At 33.4% G+C, this 13,192-nt stretch overlaps 1 protein-coding gene across 1 annotated transcript in view; it reads right to left on the bottom strand.

Moving 5' to 3' along the window:
• Nucleotides 1-13,192, bottom strand: part of LOC129219705 (ubiquitin-protein ligase E3A-like) — a 64,476-nt gene that overhangs the window by 10,482 nt on the left and 40,802 nt on the right. Inside the window, exons 6-8 of the mRNA XM_054853990.1 lie at nt 12,173-12,340; nt 11,933-12,088; nt 1,471-1,541 (exon numbers count right to left, since the gene is read on the bottom strand). Of these exons, the coding sequence (XP_054709965.1) occupies nt 1,471-1,541; nt 11,933-12,088; nt 12,173-12,340 (395 nt within the window). The remainder of the gene's footprint in view (nt 1-1,470; nt 1,542-11,932; nt 12,089-12,172; nt 12,341-13,192) is intronic.

Here is a 13,192-nt window from a genome sequence, read left to right as displayed (position 1 = left end):
AAGGCGCTCAAAAGACATTTTCACGACGGCGCCGATCAGGCTTGGTGTGGGCCTGCACGTGACTATATCTCAAAATGCCCTCCCCCCCCTACACACATGCCAAAACCAGGCACCAAAAAATATATAGAGAGAGAATTCCTAGCAATTTGCTTAACGAAAGCACTTGAGTCAAAAAAAGAAAAGAAATGAAATAGTCACCAGTCTATTTCGAAGCCCAGACTGGCGACTACCCTGGCACCCAGAAGGGTTTTAGTGGTTGCTCTTAAGGGCTGATTTAACATTATGCAGATAGGCCAAAAATTCTGTGCCATGGGAAACTGGCCGCTAAACAAGGGTGGTGGCTTCGAGAGGTTTCACTGTATTAGGAATTTTAGGACAAAATGTAGTGTCACTAATGTACCTAGAATGCAATTAGAATAGCCGCTAGGTACACTAGGTAACCCCGTCCAGCAGACTTAGATAAAACGAAAAGCTTTCTGCGAACATAAATCGTAACCGGAAAATTTTCTGCAAATAATAATTTTGCCTAACTCACCCTTGAATTAAAAATTAAATTTATATTCAAATATGAAAGAGACAAAAAAAAAGTGCTTTAAATCATTTAATTTTTTTTTACAATAACATTGCTTATTTTTCACCAACTGAAGAAAACTGCCAAAACCATTATTTTTTTTTACACAAGTGCTTTAAAAGGCTTTTGGAGAAAGGCTTTAACAGAAATAAATTCTGGGATTTTCTTAAAAATTCCCTTCAAAAAAAAAAAAAATCTTTTTTTTTTTTTTTTTTTAATGAACGTTATCAGTTTGAAAAAAAATTTCTGCGAAGCCAAAAATTTTCTGCGAATGCCGTTCGCGCGTTCGTCTATATTATGCAAGACTGCCGTCCAGCTTTCTTATATCACTTTCTTTTGTTTAATTTGTGTCCTGCCGCTATAGCTAGATAATGTAGATGCACACGTGCATGCCGTGCGCAAATACGTTTACATTTGATGCAAATATGTACTTTGTTCAACGTTTTTGAATTGATATCAATATTAAACACTTAGTAGATAAATTAATCTCTTGCTTTCATGGATACATGATTGAAAGAACAATAATTATTGCATTACTGAAATTTTATCTACTCAATGTATATATATTTTAAAATACTTGCAGATAGTTATGAGTTGTGTGCACAGATACTTTACATTTTTATCTTACTATGCCTGCCGCACTTTTTGGCTTTTGACCAAGAGAAGGAAGACTATGGCAGTGAAATTAACTTCTGAGCTGAATGAACATCTACAGAACACTGTCAACCTATACTGTTTAAGGGGGTACATAACCTACACAATAACAATAACAAATACAATATATATGGGTGAAAAATACTTCTTTTTGCGAGGGTTCTCATATTATTTTGGACAGCCCCTGTATATGCAATAGATAAGGATTTTGTTTTCTTGAATTTTAAAAAAGTATCTATACATACCTAATTATAGGTGTATCTGAAAGGTAACCATCATATTCAGTTGCTTCTTCAAGTGCATTAAAATCGAAATTCTAAAAATAATAAAATTCAAGTGATGTTAACTACACATTTAAGTCAATAATATATATATATAATTCTAATAAAAGTGAAAAATATTGAATAGACCACACCAAAAGCCCATAGATGCGCAACACAGCAAAACTAAAAAGCCAAGTAAATATAAAAAGTATGCAAGTCAAATAACAAATTTTAAGCAATTTATACAAAAAATAATGATGAGAAAAAGGAAAAATATAAGCAGCAATTTAATAGAAAAAGACAAAGGATGAATCCAGAGCTTATCAGCCGCGGATGATTCAATAAATATGGTCAAAAGACCAAAAAATTTAATTATTAACTAAAAGAATGTCTAAGCTCCAGTATATGCAATACAGAGTAAGAGTGGGCAAAACACATCACATGTTAAACTATAAACAATAAACAAGACTTTAAACTTAAGATTAAAAGCAGGGGGTTTCGCCTTGACTAATTAGGAAAACAAGTTCCGAATAGTTAGCCATCCTCGGGTTTCGCCTGTCCCCCTACTCCAAACTTATAGCATAATTACAGGAAAATTCTTCAGCAATCAAACAATTAATGGTTCAGTATATCCTTATCAAACTGCTAGGCTCGTAGTCCTTTTCAAGAAGACTTAAACCTAGAGATCTTTCTTATTTTAATGGAAAAAAAAGTTAATTTAGTTAATTTGAGGCAGCTCCTTGAAAGGTATTTTAAAGATCATTTTTTGATTGACTTCTGATTTAGTGATAAAGATAAATATAACCTTGTGTCAGAAAAATTTCAGCCAAACTGTGAGCCTCTTCGTTCCACAAAAATTTCATTTAAAATTTTTTTTCAAAGTTGATAGAAGCTTAAAGCAGAATAACCACTGTTTATTCTTTGGTGAATTTGTTCTGCATTCATTTTTTAGCGATCATTTTAGTTCGTAGAAATATTTGTAATTCCATATTTTGCAATTATGTTTTCGTTCTTGTTCACTATGGAACAACATCAAATTAAAAAAAATCTCCCAAATTTTATTGTCTATGAGTATATGTGTGTGCACGTTTTTTTTTTCTTTTTGCTTGTTACTAACCCAAGGGTTCGCCAACTTCTATTGGAGTTTTGAAGGGGTTTGCAAGGGGAAAAAGGTTGGGAAACGCTGGTGCATAGATGAAAATACTAAATACTTTCAGTATGAACTGGAGGTCTAGTCTCTGCCCAATACGTAAAAATTTAACGCATGCAACGCCCACCCGTGACGTCACTTTTACGTGCGCAACAAAACTCGCTAGTCTCTGTCCTTTCTTACCGGACGCAAGAGGCAGCTGCCGAAATGCGAACGTACGGTAAATTAACGCCATGATTTTTCTGGCGTAAACCTTTCGTACGTATGTTCGGAGTCAAAACAAAGATGGCTGCTGTATTCGCCGCGCATTGAGTTTTGTGAAACTTGTTGAACTATTGGAACTTATCGAAAGAAAAGTATGAAGGATCATCACACGCGTTGGATATTTTTGATGCAAGGTTTGTCAAACTTTATAAATCGATCAAAAGTTAAGTGCGCTACAGAAGTGAAACATTGTTTTCCTTCTGTATAGAGGATTACCAGCTAATTTGCGAGTACACTCTTCGTCATTCTGCAAACAAAACATCATTTTTAAATCTAGCATTCATTTATATTTCTTGATAAGAGTGAAGTAAAAGGTCTTGCACCACGGCCCTACGAAAATTGTTGTTGATTTTGTTCGTAGAGATTAATTTATTTTTCAGCAAGTAAGTGGGTCATTCCAAAATCAAGTAAGAAACAAACATAATTGTCAAGCTGATCGTTTGAGATTTTCAAGAAACTTTATGAAATCCTACTACTCTCTGACATCTCAAATGTATAATTTTTTAAAAAATATATTTTGTACAATTAATCAGTAATTAATTTCTGAATTCGTCAAAAAACAATATCTTGGCAGCAGTGTTTTAAAATGTTCTGAACTAACTGAAGTTCTATGGGAGCTTCAGAGTTGCATAAAAGCTTATTTTAAAGAAAACGGCATGCACCTTACTTTGATATGTAACAACACAAATATTTCAGGTAAAAATATTTTTTCACAGGTTTTAAATTTTGACATTGTGTCTCTCAAAAATTAAGGTTTTTTTTGTAATGTATTATGATGAATGCATCCCAAATGTTCAAAATGGCCTCGTAAAAGGATCGACAGTTACAGCAAATATTGTAGGATAATATTTGCAAAAAATTGGCTTTAAAAAATCCTGACTGGTGATGTGCCGGACATCCGAGGGAAAATAAAGATCTGTATCCTTATCTGTTTTTTACGATTCTTAAATTTTAACACTCATTCTAAATATAGATAGATATGACTCTTAATTCTATTTAAAAAGAAAAGAAATTAAGAAGTTAATTTTTAAACCCTGACTCAATAAAGAAAGGAGATAATAAGTTTGACATGTATATTTGTGAGTGTATGTGGAATCATAGCCCCCAAACAGATGAACTGAGTTTGTTGTTTGTTCTTTTTTATGCTCAAAAGGTGACTTGATCGAAAGTGTTCTTAGCTTGATCTCGTCTTTGTAACACTGTAATTACCCAAAGGTGATCACCTTTCCTCAAATACAAAAAAAATTACCCCTGAAAATAACCCTAAAATTTTCAATGCCGCAGCCTGACCTCCCCTAGGTGGACACCTATGAATTACTGTAGATATTAATTAAAAACTAACTTAGTGTTTTTCGCAATTTTAACAGTGAGAGCTTACATGTGCATTTAAATATTGGTACTAGTCGAAAGGATGAAAATTTCTGCGCTTAATATTTGTTAGGAATTTCCACGTAGGAGTTATCATCTTGTTTACATAAAAGAAAAATTTCAAGTACAATGTTACACCTTTATGTTTGCGAGTAATAATTTTTTTGTTGTTTCACGATTTAAAACTTATCTGTTTTCAGTTTCTGGCGTGTACTGACCCACAAGAAGTTCTTATGGATCTAGACACTAGTGATCCGTATTCACAGATCTAAACTTATAATATTCCGGCACTCACTAGTTATAACTTAAGTTTTTTTGAGCTACAGAGCTGTATAATAGCTCATTTAAAAGAGATTTCATGATCTTTCATCTTTAATTTGTAATTTAAAAATTTTTTTATTCCAATAATTTCTAAATTGTGTTGGTACTTTTTAAATTTTGATGCAGTTACAGAAAATAATGTTCCGACACTTCTTGGCAGTTTCTCCTTAAAAATTTTCCTAACTGTTGATCCTGTCGTAGTCCTACACTGAAAATTTTTGGCCGCATTCACTAAAATACAGTAAAAACAACGTTCTTTTTTTTCAAATGATACTATTCTCAACTTATTTTAATTTGAAAATTTTGAGAAAAAGAATTTTTTTCCGAAAAGTAATTAAATTAACGAATCAACTAAAGAGCATGTCTTTCTCTTCTAAGTGAGTTATAGTACAGCTCTGCAACTCTAATAAAGCTTGAAATATAAAATTTTAAAGCACTGCCAGCAAGTTGTCCGCAAAAGAGGAGTGTCCGGGGTTTAATAATGTTATTTTCCTTGGAATTGGAGAATAAAATATTGTCTGCATAAGAGGGGTGTCCATTAGGAGGGGTTTTACTGTACATTTAAGATGTCAGAGAATAGGGCTTCCGAAAGTGTCATGAAAATCTGAGACGGTCAGGCTGAGAATTTTGTTAATTTATAGGTTGATATGATCCATTTAAACCTGTTGAATAATATTAATTTGTGCAAATAAAATAAACGACAATTTGTCTAGGGCCAAGGTGCAGGACTTTTTACTTCACTCCTATCAATAAATATAAATGAATGCTAGGAATTAAAAATGGTGTTGTGTTTGCAGAATGATGAGGTAAAAGAGTAGGGTAATCACATAATGATGAAGGAGCAAATGAGCTGGTAATATTACTGACAGAAAGCAATGTGATGCTGTGAGGTTAATCACTGAACATTTGGTCAGAAAAAAAAGTTTGACAAACTTTGCATCTAAATTATTCGACGCATTGTATGAGTATCCTGAAATACTTTTCTTTTGAAGCATTCCAATATTTCTGCTTCTTCTTGTTGAACACTCAACATGCACTTCAGCAGCCATCATAGGCTTTGCACATAATAGCTGTAAGCTCAGGTACACATGTATACTTCCAAAGGACCCACTCAAGCTATGGTAGGGTCACTGTACGGTAGGGGACTGTGATTTCAAAATTTTCCAGGGGAGGGGGAGGAACTAAAGATTTGTGCTCAATGGATTATATAGGGAGAAAACAATAAAATGGGTACACAATGATGCCAAATTAAATTGTTTCTAAAATCCAGAGGGTCCCCTTACCACCCAATTGACAGATCTGGAATTCATGTTCTTCACTATACATATCATCATGCCCATAATACATCATTACAAAAATTTTACGCAGTTACAGAATCAATAAATGCACATTTACATCAATGTTCATCCTTGTTTCTTTAATATGCACTTTATTTGTACCGCTTCGGCTCATTTCAAATAAATATCTCTATTTAAGCTTTCATATAATTTTTTAACCATTATTTCTAAAAAGGAATATTTACTGTTGCAATATTCTGTACAAACTGCAATATAATTTTAATGAAATACTAGGGGGCTCTGCTCCCTGCTCGTTTCACTCGCCAACACCTGTTGGTTGGCGGCTTTGAGCCCCTGCAGTGACCCAAAGCCACTTGCGGCAGGTGACAATGATTTTAGGGTATCAGGACAGCTCTGGATATCCTAAAGACTGAAAGACCCTTAAGGTTTAGAGGGGTGTTACAGGGTGGAAATGGCATTCCTGGATGTCCTGTACCTGAGGGTGCCTGTACTGATTTGGCAGACATTGCCAGTCCAGAGAAGACAGAGTTACACACAGTGACATACGCCCACAGAAACAAATAGTATAGACTAGGGGGTGCCGCCCCCTGCTTGTTTCGCTTGGAAACCCCTGCTCGCCTCCTGCGTCGGCTCAAGCCAGTTGCAACAAGTGACAAAGATTTTATGCCTGAAAGGGTGGGACATCCCTGGAAATCCTCAAGGCATAATCAGTACAGAATATCTAGCCCCTCAAGGTTTATAGAAGTGAGACGGTGCAATCAATACATTTCATTGGGAGATTAACAACATGTATTCCAGTGGGCCAAATCGGTAAGAGTTTTGGGTCTGATGATCCGAGCCGGTCAAAGATCCTCCATGTCCGTTAGTAGTGAATGGGGACGTTAAATATGTCGCAGTCACAAAGTCCTTCAAGTGAATCAATACCTTTGGAGGTGCTGTACCAGAAGTTGCTTGGCTTCTAGTCTGGATTAAGAAACAGCTGTCTTCAGGCCCCCTACCCAATACAAAAAGTGATAGGTACAAAAACCATTTCGGCCAAAAGACCACAAAAAGAAACAAAAAACATTTCAGAAATTATTTAACTATCAGTAATTGTATATGTAACGCCTAATCAATGCAAATTATATTATATACAGTAATTGATATTGTATGGGTTTCTAAACTCTTTGGACCTGGCTCAGTTGGCCCATGTATTGATCAGGGCCAGTCAAGGGCGTATCCATCTCAATATGGAAAGGGAAGGTAGGCCGAGGAAAGTCCCAATGCAAGGTCACTGTGACCTCCCAAAATTTTCCTCATCCCACAAATTTTTTTGACGATTCAGCAAAAGAGTTTTTTTAGGCAAAATTTTCATAATTCAGTGACAATATTTGGAGGTCCATTCGGCTAATTGGAGCTTCTGCCCTCCCAAAAATTTAAGTTCAGGGTCCTCCCCCGGGCAGGCCCATAATTTGGTCAATAAGGGAACTGGTCTATTCCTCCCCCCCCCCCCAAGATTTTGGAAGCATGGTGATTCTAAAAGGATAGCGGTACTAACCAACACCAATAATTTTCCCCTTTTAATGAACTCCCAAGAAGATGTATACACTTTCAAACTTAGTGACATTTATTTCAGCAGAACTCACTGATAAATTTAGAAATCAAGCAAAACCATCAATTTAAAGTTTTCTTTTTTGGTTTATGATAATATTTTTTTGGGGGGAGGGCTGCCTTCACTTGCCCCCCCCCCCTTCCGGAAACTCCTACAGGGCTAGAAGTACCTGTTTCTTATTTTGAGATCCTGTGCAGAAGTATTTTGAGTCTAATTCCTTAAAAAAAGTTTATAGTGTCATAGATATTTTGATAATTTCCAAAATATATTCAATATACCATGAAAAAGAATGATATTTTGCTACCATTAGGAATATTTTGTATTTTCATTATTACATTAATAGCTTAATGAAGAGATATTAGAAATGAACGTAATTAGAACCTCCCTTGCTTTGTGTTATTTGGCTTTTGAAAATTCCAAAAGTTTGCTATTTCCTTTTCATTTTTAAGGAACTTGTTAATTCTCCAACAAATATCCTCTTTTTTTTTCATTGTGGTTCATAGGTCAAAGGGTTCTTCTGTTTTGCCTTTTTCTTTTCCATGTTTCTATAATTGGGAACAAACGAAAGCTAAAGCAAAACAACAAATGCTGTCTGCTAAGCATCTACGGCAACAATTAAGATACGTTCCGATTGCAACGCCAATTTTTCATTCGTTAACACAGATCGGAATAAAGGCATGGCTTAATGCTTTTCGTATGTTCGTTATGCCAGTGATTATAAACGAACTTCCGAGATTTTTGGGCAGAGATTACAGCATTTACCGTACGTATGGTAAGTGCGTAAGTTGCTAGGGTTCGTTACGATGCGTCTGAAGGATGACGTCATGATTAACGTATGCTATTTACGTATGGGCAGAGACTAAACCTCCTGATAACCGCCTTTTTCGCGTCGGTCAAAAACAAAAAAAATTTATTTTAAGTATAAGGTATTTCATGGTTATGCAGATACAACCCACGGAAAGAAACATAAGAACATCAAAATTTAACATTACAATTTTCTAAAATAATAATATTGCACCAGGTTTTCTTAAGAATTACTGAAATTAGGGTTTGCAGTACTGGATCAAAAAAGCAATACCTGCAAATTATTTTTAAAACATGATACTGGAATACCGGTATTAGAAATTTCTCAAAAAAGGATTGAAAACATATTGCTTTGTTGCCATATTTCATAATTTTGAGTAAACACTGAATTAGTTATGAAAACGTATTAAGAACAAATAAAAAATGAGGAACAAATGTCAAAGTAAAATATAAACAATAGTAAGAAACATAATACATGTAAGTCTCTAAGCCTAGAACTCATTTTAGTGCAAAAAATTATTGCAGAAAAAAAAACTCTTTCTGAATTCAAGCAGGTTGGTGGCAGTTAACAATGCACGATGCATCTCCTCTAATTGCCTCTTGAAGTCCTTTATCTTCCAGTAATTTGGTATCTTGCATATTAATTTTGGATAATTTTTTTTGTGCATATATGTGTATCTTTGGTATTGCGTGTAGTTTTTTTTTTTTTTTTGAATTTATAGCTATTTGTAATTTTTTTCAAGCGACAATATTTTTCCAATGTTAACATCATCTTCAGCACTTTTCTCTTAATCAGGATAGGTTGATGTTTACTTTTTATTAGCTCTTTGGTTTGATATTTAAGATGAATTGAACAGAAATTTTTCTTGTTACTTTTTTTTTATTTCTTTTTGTTTTCATTTCAAATTTTTTTGTAATTATAATTTAAATATCTGAAAATATGCTTCAGTTAATTATGTCTTACCTCTATGCTAATTTTCAGGATACTATGTAATTTCAAAACATATTATCTTGTCAAGTATAAAGCTAAATAACGGGACAGGACAGCAAACCAATACTGGGTGACAACAAATTACCATTTGTTACACCTACCAGGAAGGGTTTCATGAAAATTCAGTACAGATGAGATAAATATTAAAAATATATATATCAAAGTATTACTGCAACTGATGGTCGGAATAAATTATTCATCGGACAAATACATTCAAATTTACACTTGAAATTAACTTGTTAAAAAGGGAAAGTGTGATCAGACAAACGGGGGGGGGGGGGGGGGGGGGGGGGGGGGGACATAATACACATAAGCGAACGAAAATGTGATTTTTCTCACCATCTAGCAATGAAAATATCATTTTGCAATCTTTCCGCTACTTTTATTGAACAACATTCTATAAGTTCAACACAAATTTTTACACTAATAGATTGATTTTGATACTGTAACATGAAAAAAGAAATGTGTATTTAAAATAGAAGTAGATATTAAGTAAGTTAAATTGAAAACTCTTTAATTAAAACTATTTATTATTTTCAGCTACAGTAAAACCTGTAAAGTTGACCACCCTTGTAAGTTGACCACCTGTCTATGTTGACCGTTTTTGTCAGGAACGGAATTAGTCCTATCTCATATAATGAAGGAAAACCTCTGTAACTTGACCACCTCTCTATCTTGACCACCTGTCTATCTTGACCACTAATGTTCGCCAAATTTGGTTTGGAGTATTGTAAAAAACCCTTTATAAGTTGACCACTTGGTTTATTTTTTTTTTTTAACTTTCTTCAGCAAATTATTTTATTTTATTATTTATTTATTTATTATTTTCATAGCTTTCCAAAAATGTTGATAAGGCTTTGATGACAGAACAGCATTTTACTAATTAAACAGCAGAATAAAGCTTAATGCTGCTCTTTATTCTCCAAACTTGTTTTTCATTTGTTGTTCTATTTGAGATAGTAAAGTAAAGTCTTTTAGTAAAGTGAATAAGTCTTAGTGCTAGTTTTTTTTTTTTCTATTTTTTCTTCAATTTCTAGAGCCGTTAGCCCCTTTAAGGACGCGGGCCTCTTTCACTGCATGTACGCAGATCCGCGCTTACTAATGAGCAAAGTTAAATTTTTCTGGTGCAAGGGATTAAGAGATAGGATATTTTGATTTTGCCTTTATAAACTGGGAGAGTCGAGCTTGTTGCTCTTTGTGCTATAAGTTTTACATAAAAAGGCTTCAAAAAGAAAGTTAGCTGAACTTGAGATTAGTAAAAAGTATGAAATATTAAAATTAACTGAAAATGGAAAAAGCCAGAGAATATTAGCTGGTATATATGGAATTTCTAAAACTAAAGTGTCTAATATAGTTAAAAACAAGGAAAAATTAACAAAATTATTTGAATAGTATTTTTAGTTATTGTTTCACTTTCAATAATCTTAAACAATGAAATTGAGTTGAACAGAAAGAGTAAGGGTGAATTCCTCAAAAAATGAATACGTGGTGCAAGAAATGACAAAAAAAAAAAAAAAACTGCCCTTTATAAGTTGACCACCTGTCTAAGTTGACCACCAAAGCACTGCACCGTGAGTGGTCAACTTACACAGGTTTCACTGTAATACCAAAAATACAGGTATTTTACCTCAGCAAATACCGGTCCGCCCCGCTTAATCGATTATCATCAATTCCAAGAAATATTATTCGATTAGGCGGGAAAACTTTCTTTACCTTTCTCAATTGACAACATTTGTCCTAAAATGTTATAATAATAAACCAATAGCTATATAAAGGAAATAGTTAATGCTGGTAAAAAAGTTTGTCGAATAAGCTAAATAAAAAACAAAATAGCTTAATAATTAGTATATACATTACAAGTATGTATAAAAATCATAAAATGTAACAAACAACTTAAGCTATGAAATCTTTATTTTGTTACATTTTGCCAGTACTTTATATTTTGCTGAAAAATTTCATAATAGTGGATTGTTTGCTTAAGGTGTTTTAGGAACATTTTTTTGACTCCCTTTCCTCCCTCCTTGTCTACCATGTTTTACATTTAATATTTATCAATTTATTATCTTTAAAAATATGTAAATTTTTTAGAGATCTTTAATTTTGTTATCGACAGCCCTATGTATTTTTTTTTAATGGTAAAAACAAAAGAAATTTGATAGAATAATGGAAATGCATTGATGGAATATGAATGTTGTTTTCTTGCCCATTGTTGGCAAAAAATATTAACATTTTTACGTCAATACAGGTTCTTAATTCATTTCTAATTTATTCAAAAGTTTTCTCAGCAAAAATATTTGCGAAAGCTAATCACTATTATTCGATTATCGGGGGGAAATGATTTGATAATGCGTGGGTGTTTAACATTGCGTATATGAGCTTTTATTCATAAAAGCAGAGTATTCGTTTATCCACAACCTGATTAAGAGGGACTGACAGTATTACGAAATTGCAAAACAGTTTGAAACATTGGTATTCGGTTTCCCACTATTGCAATCACTAAATGAAATGACTTAGCAATCTTACTGTTTTCAAACCAGAAATGAAGCTTAACAAAACAGTGAAGTCATTCAAACTTGAAATCACTTATTGATAGTCATAATGATCATTAAAATGCTTTTTAGGATTTGGAGCTAAAGAAAGGAAAAAAGAAAAAATACCTTGCTTCCACAGACTAGCAGCTCTATTTCTTCAGGCCTAAATAGCAGTTTCAAAGGACTATCATCAGTAACCATTTGAAAACCTTTTTTGAAAGCTCGAAATTGCTTAGCTATAGATTTATTAAGCAAAAAATCTGCATACAGATAGACGAATTCCTAAAAGAATATATACAAATATAAGGATCACTTATTGAAAAATGGATCATATTTATAGTTTTAAAAAGATAATTTCAAACTTACTTCTTTACTACTTTGGTTTACTAGAATTTTTTCACCATCATCTTTTAAATCATGAACAAGAACAGTTCCAAAGACATCTTTATAAGTTATACGAAAGGCTTGCAAAAAAACATTTTCCATGTCATCTTCTTTGTAAGCCATTAAATCCTGTAAACCTTTGTATAGACTCTGCAAATAAATTGAAATATAAACGAAACATTAATATATATATATATATATGTGTGTGTGTGTGTGTGACAGTCAAGAGGCCTTATAGCATTTACAGTTCTGAAACTTGGCACAAAATTTGAACGTACCCGAAGGGGGGGGGGAGGGGGGTTGGAAGCTCAAATTCTAAATTTGAAATTAGTTTTTTCAAAATTAAATTAAATTTTCAAATATTTTGCCTAATTTGGGGACAAAAAATCCCCCCATTCCCTAACATCATATGTCGCTGGGTTTTCTTTTCTGAAAAAGAAGATGCTTGTTCAATTTCTCTCAATTACTTAAGCAATATAAGCGATTCTAATATAGCTGGCTCAACGCTGATCAATTTCAGACCGACTTTTCAGTAGTGACGACATCTTTGGCAGACAGATGTTTGGATAGGTAAACCGAGGATTCTTGATTTGGTCACTATTTTACATCAGAAATATGTGTTACAACGAACAAAACATTTGCTCCTGTTTTAAAAGTCAATAAGATGATGTATAAAAAATCTCGTTTAAATAAAAAGGGGTTTTCAAAAAATTGGTTACAGCGAATTGTATTTCTCAACGTCAGTTTCAATATTTTAGTTATTGCTGTTTTTGGAAATTAAAAAACTACTTTCACAAGTCAAAACTTGAAAACTCAGTTTGTACTTTCGAAACAGACTTATTCAAGGCGGAAATCCGCTCATGCTGAAACAAAAGCTGATGTGAGACACCATAAGCCAGTGTCGTGATGCACCCTGCGAATTCGGAAACGGGTCAGGAAGCTTTCAACTTTTTGTATGGTCAGTAAAATGATGATCATACATTAGAATTTTTTATAATTTTC

The sequence above is a fragment of the Uloborus diversus genome, chromosome 4, assembly GCF_026930045.1.
Source record: "Uloborus diversus isolate 005 chromosome 4, Udiv.v.3.1, whole genome shotgun sequence".
Lineage (NCBI taxonomy): Eukaryota > Metazoa > Arthropoda > Arachnida > Araneae > Uloboridae > Uloborus > Uloborus diversus.
Note: the sequence above shows the minus strand (reverse complement) of the source record. Positions and strands in the feature narration are given on the sequence as shown.